The sequence below is a fragment of the Anabrus simplex genome, chromosome 12, assembly GCF_040414725.1.
Source record: "Anabrus simplex isolate iqAnaSimp1 chromosome 12, ASM4041472v1, whole genome shotgun sequence".
Taxonomy (NCBI): Eukaryota; Metazoa; Arthropoda; class Insecta; order Orthoptera; family Tettigoniidae; genus Anabrus; species Anabrus simplex.
Window position 1 is genome coordinate 45,543,953 of NC_090276.1, and position 16,931 is coordinate 45,560,883.

The following is a 16,931-nucleotide window of genomic DNA, read 5'->3' on the forward strand; positions in this document are numbered from 1 at the left end:
GACATAAGATTTATCTATGATCATTTAATTTTTCCAAAGGGAAATTTGACAACACTTTGATATTAAATTTGCATCATGGAACATTTAGTTTCTGAAGTATAATATGCCATGCAAACTACAATCCTATAAGATATTTTAGGGTATGTTTTAAAATAATATCAGTGAAGAGCTATTATTTGCTTAAATATCTTATAATTAGCTTCCATGGCAGTCACCTCCGTACAGACCATGAAGGTCCTTGTGGGAATTGAAGATAAAGGCTTCCACTATCCGTAACCGCGACATCAAGTCTGGATCTCAATGCTCGGCTACCTATGCCTCCAGGAATTTACTTGAAATTCATTTTGGTTGTAGGCTGTGTGAGCCTCAGAACCACGTGCCTCTCGAGATATTTAAATTCTGTTTCATATATTTTTCAAACTCCTGACGGGAATCGAAATCATGCCTTTATTTCCTCGGCTAGACAGTGACTAAGCCGGCCCCGTGGTGAAGGGGTAGCGTGCCTGTCCCTTACCCGGAATCCCCGGGTTCGATTCCCGGCCTGGTCAGGGATTTTTACCTGGATCTGAGGGTTGGTTCGAGGTCCACTCAGCCTTCGTGTTTAGAACTGAGGAGCTATCTGACGGTGAGATAGCGACCCCGGTTTATAAAGCCAAGAGTAACGGCTGAGGGGATTCGTCGTGCTGATCACACGACACCTCGTGATCTGCAGTCCTGCGGGCTGAACAGCGGTCGCTTGGTAGGCCAAAGCGCTTCAGGACTGTAGTACTATGGGGTTAGGTTAGGTTAGCTTCGGCAGGGTCAAATTCTGCAATATAACTACGTATGCAAGCTGTGTTGTGTGTTTTGCAAGTTGTTCTAAGTTATGGAACGTAAGTCATTTAGTATCTGACGGAGAATAAATAGATAAACTGGCATACTAAATTTTCAAGTTAATTCACGAAATTACTACGAAATCAGTAGAAGAGATGTTGAACATACGTACATCGTTTGAGTCTACAAGATCAGAAACTTTAACTTGATATGTAAGAATTATCTCCACGATAATTGTCATGTTCAATCTATTTTACTTCCCTACTTGTTAGCTGTAAATATCGAAAGTACGAGAATATAATAGCAAAATGGAATGTTCAATTTTTATTCTTTGTTCCTACAAGACCTGCAAAATCAGTCAGTTCTTCTTAACCACGTCTTTCTTAATAATTATACTTCAGTGCCAGACAAAGTTGAGATATGAGAACCTATTTATATATAATACAGCTCCGTCGTGAAGAAGTAGCAAGCATGTCTCTTACCCGGTGGTTACGGGTTCGAATTCCTATGCAGTTTAGAGATTTTATTTCTGAACTGAAGCTTGAACGGGTTTTACTCAGCCTCGTGAAGCTAACGGAGGAGTTAACTGATAAACAGAGGCAGCGTACCCGGTTCCGAAAGCCAAACTGTAAGACTGAGGATGTCGCCACGGTAGTCTCCTTGGAAGTTCAAGGCCCTAATGGAACGCTGCGCCACAGGTTTGTTTTGTTTAACTATCTAAAATAAGTAGCATCGTATCTAATGGGGTTGTGTGTCAACCTAGACGGTTATTAATTGCAGGAAGCAGAGTAGTGACAGGACAGACTGAGTTCAAATTACAGATCTGTAAGTGTCGTCCAGGTTGCAGTAGTTCTGCGCCTACTGTTTATGCAAACTATTTTACAGACCTGTCATACGTTTATGTCACACTAACTTGTTAGTCGTTCGAACAGAATTACTTCATACGAATGATGCTTCCTAATTAGCACTACCAATACGTAATTTCCCGATGCCCTAGAAAGTTGTTCGTAACTTCGGACAGGAATTCTTCTATGTATTGCAATTATGTTTCATAAACCAAAACGTTCGTGCCACTTTCAAATTTATATTCAGAATCACCTAACTCAGACAGCACTACAACATACGACCAGAGTATAAGTTTGTTAGGGGTATATTGTTCGGTAGCAGAGGCAATATGAGGGAATATTTTTAAGGAATGTGAAATTAGTCATAACATTGTGATAGACCTCACAATCCGCACAAGGAAAGAAATTTTACGAATCCTGCATCATCGCTTGAACTTTTCACAATTTTGTTCCATTTTTAAACAAAATTGCGAAATTCATTCAAACAAATACAATAAACGTATTAACCAAGCTCATCGGTCTTACAAAAGAACTAGAACTACAACATATTAATGTACCTGAAGTTGAAACCAAATGTCGTGAGTGTGAAGATTTTCACTTCTTAATCTGCGGTTGGTGGCAACATTCCTTGTCTCCTCTCTCACTTTTATATTAACTGTCATTATTGCCAAAATTATGCACTTTCATCAGTTAATTAAACCACTTCCTCACGTTCCTTCATATTTACTCCTGGTGGTTTCTCAGTATGCTCAATACGTGTCAGTAGATATACTGGCATGTAAAACAGCTCCTTTGGAACCAAATTCCCGTACCTCCGCGTCTCTGAATATCGTAAAAATATTTAGTGAGACATAAATCTAGTGGCATATTATAATTATTACTTCCAAACCTGAGGAAATGTATTCTGACGGATTCAGGGTGAAAAGGACTGTCGGAATATGGCAGATTAACCTACAAGTAATCCAATAGAAAAATGACGTGAAGTTACACTTCCTCTTATAGGGCAAACTTTAGGCACTCCAGAGCCTCTTTAGTTCGATGGTATTTTCAAAGGGGCTCTTACTCACCGAATAAGCTGATATAATTAGAGTTGTTAAATCTATAAATTTTCCTCTAAATTGTTAGTATCTATAGCTGATTATATATATATATATATATTATACATATATAACATTTTCATCTTTAAGATAACAGCCAGCATTACCATTACAGATGAAAATATTCGTATAATACACGACCGAATACAATAGTATAGCGTAGTTTCTATTTTTATAATGCACTCAGTCTTACGTTGCTGCTTTACTTACTGCCTATCTCTCAGGTGGGATGCAATACAAACGCTTAAATTGGTCTAGTTCATTCCGAAATAGGAAGTGATGAATCAAGAGACTGATTCATTATTCGCTTTAAATGACATTAACATTGGTATTATCATTTAGATGACCTAAGAAAGAAGAGGAAAAGTACCCATGTAAACAATTGAAAGTGCGACTTCCAGGGCCTCGCTAATTAAGCCTTAAACGGTAAAAAACAATAGGTATTCAAGGAAGGAACCTACGACGCGCATGTGTCAGAATAATCGTCTCACTACATTTTCCACTCTTACGAAGGAGAGACCTAGAGAGTAGCTGGGCTGCATAGCTCAAACGGAAGAGTGCTGACCTTTTGAGCTTAAGTCCGCTGGTTCAGTTCCGACTCAGTCTGTGGTATTTGAAGGTATTCAAACACCACCATCCTCATGTCGGTAGATTTAGAGACAAGTAAACGTCCTCCTGCAGGCCAATATTCGGTACTTTGGAGTCTCTGAAAACTGTAGAAGTAGTTATTAAAACGTACAGACAATAATATTATCTCCAGACTAGATAGGGGCTGCCTGGCCGAGGCGGTAAAGGCGTGCTCGGTTCGCGCGGAAGGATGTGGGTTCGAATCCCGTCAGAAAGTCGTAAAATTTTAGAAACGAGATTTCCAATTCCGGAGGTGCATATGGCCCTGAGGTTCACTCAGCCTACACCAAAAATGAGTACCAGGTTAATTCCTGGGGGCAAAGGCGGCCGGGCGTAGAGCTAACCACTCTACCCCATCACGAGCCGAGGTTAACAATGGTAGAAACCTTTACCTTCCACTCCTCCAAGGGTATTCATCGATTTCTATGGAGATAATTTCAGAAATAGAGAAATCGTGCAATATCTTTCATATTTCTCTATAAGATATTTTTTTATTTTACAATAATTGGTAAATCAATTAAACTTTTTTTACACCGGGCGAGTTGGTCGTGCAGTTAGGGGCGCGCGGCTGTGAGCTTGCATCCGGGAGATTGTGGATTCGAATCCCATTCTCGGCAGCCCTGAAGATGGTTTTCCGTAGTTTCCCATTTTCACACCAGGCAAATGCTGGGGCTGTACATTAATGAAGGCCACGGCCACTTCCTGCTCTTAGGCCTCTCCTATCCCATCGTCGCCATAAGACCTATCTGTATCGGTGGGACGTAAAGCCACTAGCAGAAAAAACTTTTTTTTACAAAACATTGAACTCTGCGAAAATAACTTAGCAGGAGTTACTTTATTATTAAAATCTGACACTTTCTTCCCAGAAAATCATTCCGAAGATAATTAATCTCTTCTGTATAAAATGTTCGGTAACTACCCGCGCATTGAAGTCACCAGTCTGATCAATAATCGTGGTAATCCTATAACTATATCAAGAGTTTCATCAACACAAATAGTCTCCCTGATATCATTAGTAACATAAGAAATGACAAGATCTGTGGTTTGAATTGTATAAATTATTGATAACTAGTGGCAAGGAGATAAAGATCGACATTTGAACGGAAATCTCAATTACACTAACCCAAACCCTTTTAACATTAACGGACGGAGAAAAGGGAGGATTTTTCATCCCTATACAACGAGGGTACCATGTAAAGAAAGAGGAGGAGAGGCGTCTCTAAGTGAATGATTCCCTTTGATCTCGCGAATCTGGTAACCTTAAGGTTGGAAAAAAATGAATTTCAAGAAAGATTGATAAGTAAAAGTGACAAATTGTGTCTGGTGTGTGTGGGTGGGTGGGTGGGTGGAAGCAACACAATTTAGTTTCCGAAGTTTTATAATATACAGTATATCACATATGTCACAATGGAAAACATGAAATAAATGTTGAATACTGACCCCATTTGTTTGCCTCACAGCAAGATTAGGGAACGCAGCTTTTGGTGTCTGAAACAGTCAAGCTAGTTCTAATGTGACTGTGCTATAACGTCACGCAGCTGATTAATTCATAAGAAATACACTTGTCAAGAGACGGTACTTACAAGTTATTCTTCATCTTCCCTTCCTCATTTCTCAGCGTCTTTTCCGTCATAAAAAAACAAAGAGAGAATTTGAGAGAAATAAACAGTATCCAAACAATACTGGATTTCATTCGATATTTACTTAACTTCTACTCCCGTTATTCAGAATGATTCAACCCCCCCCCCCTCTCATTAGTGCAACCCCTCCTACAGAATTGCGATGCAGCTGATATAGCTTTGTAACTATCTGAAGATCGTCGCTGCCGGGAAAAAATCTCCTATTTGAAATATTTTTGCCTACAACTTTGGCCGGAAAAGTTCTGCTATCTAAAGTGCAATATTGTGTTAATATTGTCAAGGCATTCTCGCTCTTCATAATGTATGTGCTGCGGGTCAGCATATCTCCAAAAATATTATCACATAGGAGGTTTTGTTCCGACAACGACGAGATACTACAAATCAGCGTATAAAAAACCACTCGCTATAACTTACGTCTTCCCTTAACCATAAGACTAAACCTGAATGATTCCTTATATTACAAAATTTTAATGTAGCTTCATATAAACATTGTTATTGTGAGTATTTACAGGAGAAAATAGAACAACTTAGGGTTTTCAGCACTAGGTCAATACCTGATGAACATCTAAATTATTACTGATTAGCGATCAACTTAAATAGTCAAAATTACTCGCTCGAAAGAAATGTTATCACATCAGAATGTTGAGGAACAGAAAGACAAATATGATACTAGAAACTTACATTCAGGGACAGGGGTTGTTACTCTACCAAAACGTACAATGAATCATTTTACCTCTCCTAACCAAATAAAGATTAGAAATTATTATCCCTAAAAAGAAACTATCTGCGACTTATTAACAAGTTTCATAAAATATGATTCCGTCCTATGAACGGCGCCTACAATAAATGTTCAAATTTCTTGTGTTTCAAGGTTCTACTGGGGGTCCTCCTCGCCGTACCCGTCTACAGTAACCCAGTACGAGTAGAAAGACAGTAAGTATTATGTAGTTCACTTTTACGAATGTTTAAAATATTTCTGACTTCGATCCTGGTGCACTTGCGGAGGGAATCAAGTCACATCCACATTTAAACGATTACAGTTTAAAAAATAAGAAAAAGAAGCAAAGAGAAAAGCTTTTCTAAAGAAAAAATATCAGTTTCCTTTGACATAGTTTAAGAGCAAAATAAATAAAAAATTATTTATATTTTTCATAAAGTTTAACCGTGATTATTCCTCAAAAGTATGAATGTTAGTGAAAAATATCTTTTACATCAAATATCATTTCGAAACTTGTTGATCAATTTATTTATTTATTTATTTATTTATTTATTTATCCTTTCGTAAATTCGTTCATACGTTAACCATTAATTTATTTATGTATTCATAATTCATTCAAATTAATATATAATAGCACATGGCCTCCTGAAAAACATCTTCAGGGCTGCCGACGATGGTATTCGAACCCACGACCTCCCGAATGCAAACTCAAAGCTATGTGGTCCTAATCACACGGCCAACTCGCTCGTTAAAGTAGGATTTATCAGGCTCTGATGATGAACAGACTCGTATAATGAACAAGAATCAGAGAAGAAAATTGAAAGAAGCCCGAATAGTAATGTTATCGGTTTTAACTACTCTTACTAACCAACTGTACGGTTCTCTAAGATTCCGATGTGCCGGAATTTAGTCCTGTAAGAGTTCTTTTGCGTGCCAGTAAATCTACCGACACGAGGCTGACGTATTTGATCACCTTCAAATACAACCGAACTGAGCCAGGATCGAACCTGCCAAGTTGGGGTCAGAAAGCCAGTGCCTAACCGTCTGAGCCACTCAGCCCCAGCAAAGAAACCCTAACCTTCATCAAGGTAATGACAAAAGAAAGGCGAGAGCTATGAAAAGCGTGAAAATTGAAGGTACTCCAGGCCCCAGAGAGAAGTTAATAAAATCTAGGTTTGAAGAGGACAAGTGTCGGTCAAGGGAGATAGGATAGTAAACAACATAAAATCAGTCATTTGAAACAATGCCAGCCTCACACAGGAACGCGTGGTCCGTACCAGACGCTCTCAAATTAAGAGCCATTAAGTTGCATAAGTGCAGAGGTAATTCTTCTGGCAGTGAATCAAGATATCAGCGTGTTTAGTGTGGTCGGTCGTGGTCTGCCAATTGGCCGTGTCCTCCCATTAGTGTTACACGCTTTGACAATCTTAACTGAGTCACTTAATTAGCTGTTTATTGATGAACTACACTTTCTCCTCTTATCTCCTCTTCTCCTGAAAGCATATTCCTCAACAACGCTCGCTAACAGACGGCAAGTGGAGAAACAGGTACATAAACTGTTTACTTGAAAATTACAGCTTAGTGGCATTATCAGTGCCTTCTCCGTTAATGCAGTCGTAATTTCAATCTTACTAAATAAGATTTCAAACAATCACATCCCCGCGGTTCTGATTATCCGTAAAACAGTAGGTCTAGCAGTTCATAATCAGAATATCGACAGAGTCGAAGTATATAATAATCGTGCTTCATAACGATATATTTATTTTTGGTTCGTTAAGGCGCCTTGAATCACGTGGTTCCTAACTCTGGTTTCTTCTCAGCCCAGTATTCCTCCATCTGTGCACTGCGAGTTGCTTTTCTTGTATTTATATTATTTATGTACGTATTCCTTATAAAAAAAACTATTCCGTCTAAGGACTACATAAATTAACCCTATGCATTCATCTTGTGTTTCCTGTGTTACTTTCCAATAGCCGTTCATCTTTTTCCTTTCCTGTTTCCTCATTTCCTTGTATAATTTTCTCTTCTGTCTTATTATACCCTCTGTTATTCCGAACTCTGTCGTTTCTTCGCTTATTCCTTGCATCTACTGTTTTTCATGCTTGCGCTTGTAAACATGTTTGATTTTTTTTTTGTAAGTCTGCTATTATCCACCATTATGAAATAGTTCTCTTTCTGATTGTGTGACATCATTCCATTTCCTTCACTCTCTTACAGATCTTCATTTCTATTATGCCTAAACCCTTCCTCCACCGTTTTCAATGGTTCCTAGATTTTTCTCACAATTTTCCTTTCCTTTTTCTCTAGCTCTTCTGATTCCCTTGTTCTCATAGAGAATGTACAGTTCATTCTGTGCCTCGGCCTCCGATTGGTGCAGCTAGTATTCCTTTCGTAGCGTGGACTTACTTGCTAGGATAAGAAATAAAACAGGCTCGCACATATACGTAGAAACATACCTGGTGTGACGTGTTCGCCACACATCAAGTGTTACATTCCTGTAAAATAATTATATATTGTCTTTACTGACTTCTTAGTTCATCCTTGGATTCCTTTAGAACCGCCCATTCGTTCTTATCAAGAGAATTTTATTTTTCCTCCGTCATTTTCAAATCGTCCATGACCAAACTTCATCGCTTTCTTTTGAAGTACCCGAGTATTTTCCATTCTCACAACATTCAAGTCTTCTAATTTTTATCTTAACTACAATGTCTGGGGATCTGCACGAATTCTCAGCCAAAAACTGTTTCTTATTCGCAAATTTTAGGCCATGTAGTTTACGTAAAACGTTCCTCAGATAGTAGTCTATTCTGTTAGGCATTGCCCCAAGATTCACAGCCACATGTTGCTACGGGTTTAATAGTAGTCGTACATATCCTCGCCATGATCGCTTTATTCAAAAACCTTCCTCCTATCTGCTTCTGAAAAGCTTGAAGATGTCGACTACCTTCTGTGAGGTCCATCCCTTATGGTCATGTCATTATGAGCTACATTTCGTGTTCTCAAGACTTGAAAGCGTCCATTAAACCCGATATCTATGCCATTTGTGTCCAGATACTTTCATTTCTCGTGTGCTTGGTATCGGTATGGTTAATCAAATGTCTTATATTCCTATCATTCAAATTCCTGATATATCTAGCGTACTAAATTCCGTGAGGTTTCATTTTGAATAATCATGCTTATTAGTAGAGCCCGGATTTTTATGCTTTAATAGGTTAGAATGCAAAGTTTCTGAAGCGAGCAGCAAGTATAATCTTCCTTCACAACGATTAAGCTATGGAGGTTGCATAAATATTAGGGGTACGGCCCATCAGAACTCCTTTAACTTATGTTACTCTTGCTACATTATGGAAGAGCGGGTGGCCGACACTTACTATTAACCAAATTTAGTTTGCAATCTAACCTGTTACGGCATGAAAATCCGAGCTTTGCTTATTAGTGTTTGGGAGAGACAATTTAACTATGTTCCAAAGGAAAAATATGTAATCACCAATGCTGTTTTTAAGACATTACCGTAAAATGACTGAAGATTTCACATAAAGAACAAAGGTATTCCATGCCTTTGGAAGGAAAGCCGTAGTTGTATATCGGAGGTGTACACCTATTGTACTTTCGTTACGCACTGTACCAAGAGGTGTACATATCCATTGTTGTTACTTTTAACACAGTCTCAACGCACACATTACTTAGACGAGTTAGAAAATGCTATACATTACCGAAAGAGAAAGCGTGTAACTGAGGCAGGTTGACAGCAAATTACACATGGTTCATGAGCATGCGTGCGATGAAAGTGACTGAGATTAATCTGGTAAATATTCTCTCAGTGTGGAGTGAATTCCCTTTATACTCTCTTACGCTAAACTGAAATCAGTAGTACGGGCCAGTTGTGGTGAAGATGAAACGGTTAACTGGAAAACAAGTAGTTGCAAATACTCGCATTTAAAATCATACAGGGTGTCCTTGAAAAAGATTCCTATATTTACACAGGAGGCAGAATACAGCAGACGAAGGAAATTAAATGGCGTATGGCTTTTAGCGCCAGGAACGTCGGAGGACATACTCGGCTCGCCAGTGGCAGGTCTTTTGATTTGACTCCCGTAGGTGACCTGCGCGTCGCGATGAGGATGAAATAATGAAAACGACACATACCCAGCCCCCGTGTCAGCAGAATTAAACAATGGAGGTTAAAATCCCCCACTCTGACGGGAATCGAACCCGGGACCCCTCTGACCAAAGACCAGCACGCTAACCATTTAGCCATGGAGCCAGACAACAGACGAAGGAAAAAAAATGGTCCTATAAAACTTGATCGCAAACCCATCATCTTCGGAGTTATGGTCCGCTACCACTACTATCAACGATCACCGCGTCTTTTGACGTACTTTTGTACTCGATGCGACCGCCGTCCATAACAATTCAGCCTTTCACCTTACGCCGCCTGGCTGTTGCAGGATTGCACCACAGGCATCGAACACGCGTTCTAGAAGTGTATCCACATCATTTATGGAGACCACATACACCATGGTCTTGGCATGTCCCCAAAGCCAATAATCTAACGGGTTAAGGTCAGGCGAACAGGCAGGCCCTCCCCGACCAATCCATAGCTTTTGAAAGACTCGTGTTAGGTGTATGCTAACCCTGCGATGAAAATGGACTGGTGCCACATCATTCATGTAGCACATTTGCAGTGATTTACGACCAATGAGTAGGTAGGAAAGTATGCTGCCAAGTCTGTACATTTATTAAAATAGGAACATCAAGGAGCAACATGTTTACAACATGGGACCTGTCATGGTATTGCGACTACTTGGTGACTACTAGGTCATCGGCCCCTAATGGTACGAAATGAGACGAAATGCAATGACAATTTAAAAGTACAAAATCCATCCACTGACCAGAATTCAAAACGTGATGACGAAGAATGAATGGATGAATATGAATTTAAAACAATCAGGGGATCCGACCCGCAATGCCTCACCTTCTCAGAAACTATATTACTGACCAAGGGACTGCTTCCAGAGCACAATCCTGAGTCAATGATGCTTGTTGTCTAAAGAGGTTCAATATCCAGGTCAACGGTCCCTCATAACGGCACTTATAACTAGTACAGTAAAACCTTGGTATTTCTCAAGTTGCGGTACTAATCAAAGGTAGCGTAAACTCACGGTGTTCCAAACATTATGGTACTACTCACAAGTAGTGTACGTCGTACAGGTAACGCAGACCTATGGTGTTTCTCACATAATGGCACCATTCGTAGGCAACGCAAACACATGGTGCACTTAACATAGGTGTACTAATAACAGGGACTCGTACTATCCCGTGGTGTTCCTCACATAGTGGGTACAAATCACAGGCAACGCAGACCAACAATGTCGTTCATATAGTGGTACTAATCACAGGCAACGCCCAAACCCGTGGTGTTTCTCACGTAATGGTACAAATCACAGGCAACGTAAGTCGGTGATGTTCCGCATATAGTGGTACTAATCACAGGTACTGGAAACCCACAGTGAACCGCACACTGCTGCTACTTATCACAAACCTATTCTGTACCTAACATAGTGGTACTACTCGCAAGTAAAGGCGACCCATGGCTTTCCCCGCTTGATGGTACTAATCACAAGCAGTTTCATGGTTCTAATTCAATCATCCCTTGGTCACCACTTTTAGTCGCCTCTTACGACAGGTAGGGGATACCGTGGGTGTATTCTTCATCTGCGTCCTCCACCCACAGGGGATGGATTTTGGGTTGGATGAGGATAGTTCAATAGAGACTGTGGAACGAATGTATCACAATGTTAAATTGGCTTCACTTAAAAATTGATATATATGGATAACATAGCTGTTTAACAACGACAAAACGGACGTGGGAAGTGGTACTTTCAGTTTTATAAGCGTTTGATATAAATTGGCTGCTTGTGAACTGTATCTAGTGCATCCTAAAATTGTATGGTTGAGGTCTGATTCTTGATTGGGATCAGAGGGACAATTTGAGGAGTCTTCAACTTCGATTCTTAACAGATGATTGCGGTAAGATGCATATCTAATTCTCATTCTGATAATTGAGGTGATATGTCGGCGAGTTAGAGATAGTAGATTGAACCATGGTTTCTGTGGGATGTGACTATGGATAGCGGCGTAATGCTTGCCTTTGATGAGCTGAGTTGTTGCCCAGTGATTGGATTGTAAGCCTTCTTCCTGATGTGGCTTTGGAAGTCCGTATATGGTAGGGGTATTGTTTGGAACTAGCCTCCTGTAATGCTAAGAGCTTGCGTTGTTATAGCAACGTATAGATGACGCTACTCACCTAGCATGCTTAGACGAACACTAGTTGCCATGGTAACAATGGTGTCGGGAAATTTATGACAATAATACCGGATAGATCATCCAGTCCAAAAATAATATCCATGTTAAAAATAGACTTGGTTCACTATGTGAACCCCTCAAATATTTAACATTTTTAGGATGATTTTCATTAATTTTTGAATTCGTTCTTTGTTCCAGTGTGGATGTCGCCGAGCCCCGCGGAGACTACGGCCCTCCTCCTGAAGATCACCACCACCATCACGAGCCTGAACCTCAGGGCGTGTGGAAGAAGAAGTTAGTCTGGAAGGAGGACTGGGTAAAAGTGTGGAAGACAGCTTCTAAGTTGATCTGGAAGCCTGTCTGGAAGAAAATACAAGTTCCCATCTGGAAGGAAATCCAAGTCCCAGTGTGGAAGGAAATTAAAGTTCCGGTGTGGAAGAAAATCCAGAAACCAATCTGGAAAGAAATACAAGTTCCAGTATGGAAAGAAATTCAAGTCCCTGACTGGAAGAAGATAAACGTTCCGATATGGAAAGAAATAAAGGTTCCTGTGTGGAAAGAGATACAAGTTCCAGACTGGAAAAAGATCTGGGTTCCGGAATGGGTCAAAGAGTGGGTACCTGGAGAAAAGTCTCACGGTAAGGATCATGAAGGATGGGAGTACACTTCTCACGGCTTATGGAAGAAGAAGTTGATCTGGAAGCCTGTCTGGAAGAAGATCTGGAGGACAGACAAGAAGCTAATCTGGGTGCCTGAGAAGAAACTGGAATGGAAGGTAGAATGGAAACAGATCTGGAGAACAGAGAAGAAACAGATCTGGGTACCAGACAAGAAACTGATCTGGAAGGAGGAATGGATTCAGATCTGGAAGCAAGACAAGAAATTAGTCTGGGTACCGGACAAGAAACTAATCTGGAAAGACGAATGGAAGCAAACTAGCGTGCCAGAATGGAAGCAGTATCAAGTACCGGAATGGAAGAAGGTTTGGAAACCCGTTTGGGAACAGGTCTGGGTGCCAATAGAACATCATCCTCCACCACACCACGGATGGGACTGATAGCATACCAGTGGAAATAAATTCTTTTTTTAAGAAAAAAAGGACAATTCAAATAAAAAACAAAAAAATCCTAACTCATTCATAGATAGAATGAGTGAGTATGTATATTATGTAATCGGGTATTCTTCGCTGAAATAACAACGACCAGTTCTTATATTAAGACTGAATCTATGTGAAGAACATTATAATCACATCTTTTATGTTCTCAAGCTATCAATACGTTTCTGTAAGGTTGTATACAAAGTTGGAGAGTCTGTTTCAGCAGTACAGCAATCTGCTCCACTATTAACTATAAGGAAACAGTCATCACGGGTATTAATTGGCTGTTACCAGTTCATGCATCTTTTGTTTATACTGGAATCTAGAAACGTTCTTCCAAAATGCTACATAACTATGTGAAACATTAAGCATGAAATCCATCAGCTAACTTGCAAATATGAGCTAGACCGAAATCTTTTAATTCAATTTATATTCGATAATTTAATCGGATTAAGAAAACAAGGTCTTCCCTCTAATACATTAGTGCCTTAAATCCTTTAGCATATAAAACTTGTTTATTGATTTAGATTTGTTGTTTCAATGAACAATTGTATTATAGACTGCTATAAAAGTATCACTCTGTTCATAACAACTGCAAAGAATGTCATTTTGTTTTCTACAAATCGATTCATTGAGAAGGATCGCAGCGCATTGTATTCCAAACTAATTACAAAAGAAACACAAACAAGAGTTATGGTTCCGTAAGGATATTTTCCATGTAAGGTGTTACGAGATAGACATACAAGGCACGACTTTCCTTAGACAAGAATTTCTACGAACTGTTTGTTCTCCATGGAAAAACAGACAGCAATAATTCTTTCTCTTTATCAAGTCCTACCGAAGAATAAACTGGTCAATAAAAAGAGCACCATGCGACCTCAGAAATGAATCCATATCACTCAGTGATATAACGACATATCAATTCAATGAACGTGTAATCTATTTCGAACGAATTTTTACAGGGAGTAAATAATGATATGCATAGTGTCACTGGTATTAAAAAGATCGTATATACAGTTTGAGATTTTAAATTACCGCATGTCTTTCAAACATTTTTTATATTTTTATGGATACTTGAAATCTGAAAAGTGTTATTTACTACCTTACATAAAAGGAATTTTAAGAACTATTTCTCTCAAAATTGAAAAATTCCACTAAATGTAGTATTTAAACATTGTGAAGTAGAGAAACTTGTTTCATATAGTGCATCAAATTCTCTAATAATGCTTTCGTTTCCAGAGACGTTTTCGGAGAGAGTGAAATACTTGGATTTATTGTCATAGAAGAAAGGTTACACTTTCGGCATTCTAGAAGGGATCGTGTCTAAGATAAATGTATTTTCCTCCGCCAGTACAAGTCTCCGAGTTTAGATTATAAGAGAGGTTGATGGTTATCAGCCAGCTGCATTTAATATTAAGCAATGAAGTAAATCTTTTAATATCATCCTTCGTAAAGAAGCAAGCAACGTGTTGAGATCTTGACAGTACTGTCTGAAGTGTGTTGAACATCTATCGAATAGCAGATAATTTTATGTCATCATCTCAGGCTAACTTAAGACTTACGCAAACCTGTCTTGAGATTTCTCGAACCAACGCACTCACAGATCACGTTTCCTGCAGCAACTTTCGTAACCTCCGAGTTGAGGGGGTAAACGATGTTCTTGACCTTCGTGCTTGCAACTAGACGACCAACTTTCATTATTCATATCGGTGAGAAACCGACCACAATCTCTCATAAAGAGAAAGTTCGACCCTCGGGCCATCACATAATGTCCAAACTCATCTTCAACCTTTTTTATTTTATTTTAACTTTCACTGCACTCAGGGTCAATCCGGGCGTGATGGTGTAATAGAAAATGGCTGGCTAGTGTTAAAGAAACGTGCATCGTCATTGTAATGGAACATATGTTTAGTAATTGATTACCAACGAAAAAGAAAAGATACGCAATTCTCCCTCCATGCGCTTACATAAGTGGACATCAGCTTTCACTCCTTAACGCCGAAAAGTTGGTTTCTCTTTATTTTAAATCAGCAAAACGAAAGCGTCCACTTGTTTTTCTTTTGTCACGACAGATGGATCGCTTGGAAGAGTTCACCTGTCTCTTAACAGCCATGAACAAAAGAAGTTCGCATCCCGATCACCATAACCTACTTTCCGTAGTTAGCATTTAGCAGGCTTTGATTTATTGCGAACATTGATTCACTAACATTCCAAGCTTCCAATGGAGGATAAAAGAAATTCTGGAGACTTTAAGACCAGAATGCAGACCTATTTGGTCCTACAACACCGTACTTATAATGTTGTATTATTATGAGATAAAGTAGACATTGCAAGTTTACCTGTAATGATACAATATCTTTTAAATCATGTAACTTACGTAGACAGTAACTTCTTGTCATGTAACGTCGACTTGGTTTGAAATATCGGCGTCTCGTTCACTCCTGTTCACTTATCAGAACAAATGTTTGCATTTCGTAAACAGATTTGTACACTGATTACAACTCGGTGGTGCTAAGCAAACTACTGCCAATACGCAACACTAAGGCATATTCAGTGCACGAAATGTCTTCTAAATCGTTGATGTTTGCATTTGATAGTGCCGACTATCTAACAATGAGAGCGATAAAACTACCGCGTTTAATAGTAACGTAATATAACAACAATTCACAGTCACTGTGAAGATCTCAAACACAGATATAGACGTACGCAAATTAAATGTCACGATATCTATCAAGTAGATGAAATTATTGAATGATTGTGCCTCGGAGTAAAATTAGTTTACTGACATCAAGAATTTTTCCTGTCTTTACGATGTCTTAAGACATATATCACAGACAGTTCGTGACTTCATCTATCCCATTCATTCTTAGAGTGGAAGACCTAATAAAATATGTTTCTTTGTAGCACCTATACAGGATTCTTATATTAAATTTGTCACATATTTAATCTCGAGTACAAAAATTAACAAGTGATCAATAATTTTGTATATTTAGTAGCAAGACCAATGAAGAGGAACGTATGATATGGTTACCAATAATGTGCTTATATTTCTACTGTTATATGTTATTGTTATTGTTTTATATGTGTACCATATTGTTTTATACTATACAAATATATGAGTACTTTTATACAAACATTAAAAGAATGTGTCTTTATTTCGTTTTGCCTGCCTTTCCTCCTCGCTTCGTTCCTTTCGTTCTTTCTTTTCTTCCCTCCTTCCTTCTCATTTCCTAGGTTCAAAGAATGTATGAAAAATAAATGAATGTCCTCGATAGATCAGTGGTAAAGTGTCTAGCTCACAAACTCAGGATCTGAGGTTCGAACTTGGGTTGTGACCACGGGGTTCTTAGCTGAGTCCTAGCGTTGCTTCCACTTACTTATGCAAGGCTCCTCGCTTTCATCTTTCCTATCCAACCTCGTTTGGTCAACTCTTGTTCTTTCCCCATCCCGACAGTATTAGAGTACGCTACTCGAGGCCTAGAGAATCCTTCATTTTCACGCCCGTCGTGGCTCTTATCTTTCTTTAGCCGATACCTTCGATTTAATGTTCAAAACATACTACGTAAAACGTAAAATTAAGTAATTTCCTCAAATGTTGCCAACGGCCGTAGCCGTGTTGAAATGGGGAGGGGGGGAGGGAGTGGTAAGGGAATGGAGGAGCGGAAAGGAACTCGCCACCAATACTGCACGTAAACTCCGGCTCAGGAACACCTCTGCGGAGGTTCCGACCTGCCTTCGGGCAGAGTACACCTCCCCCCCCCCCCCCCACCTCAAATGTGCCGAAAGTTT

General features: G+C 39.3%; 1 protein-coding gene across 1 annotated transcript; it reads left to right on the plus strand.

Annotated features, from left to right (window-relative positions):
- The first annotated feature begins 1,284 nt into the window (after positions 1 to 1,284).
- LOC136884129 (uncharacterized) lies at positions 1,285 to 13,103 on the plus strand. The gene is made up of 2 exons (XM_068229802.1): positions 1,285 to 1,511; positions 12,245 to 13,103. The coding sequence occupies exons 1-2, from the start codon at positions 1,285 to 1,287 to the stop codon at positions 13,101 to 13,103; spliced, it is 1,086 nt and encodes a 361-aa protein (XP_068085903.1).
- The last annotated feature ends 3,828 nt before the right edge of the window (positions 13,104 to 16,931 follow it).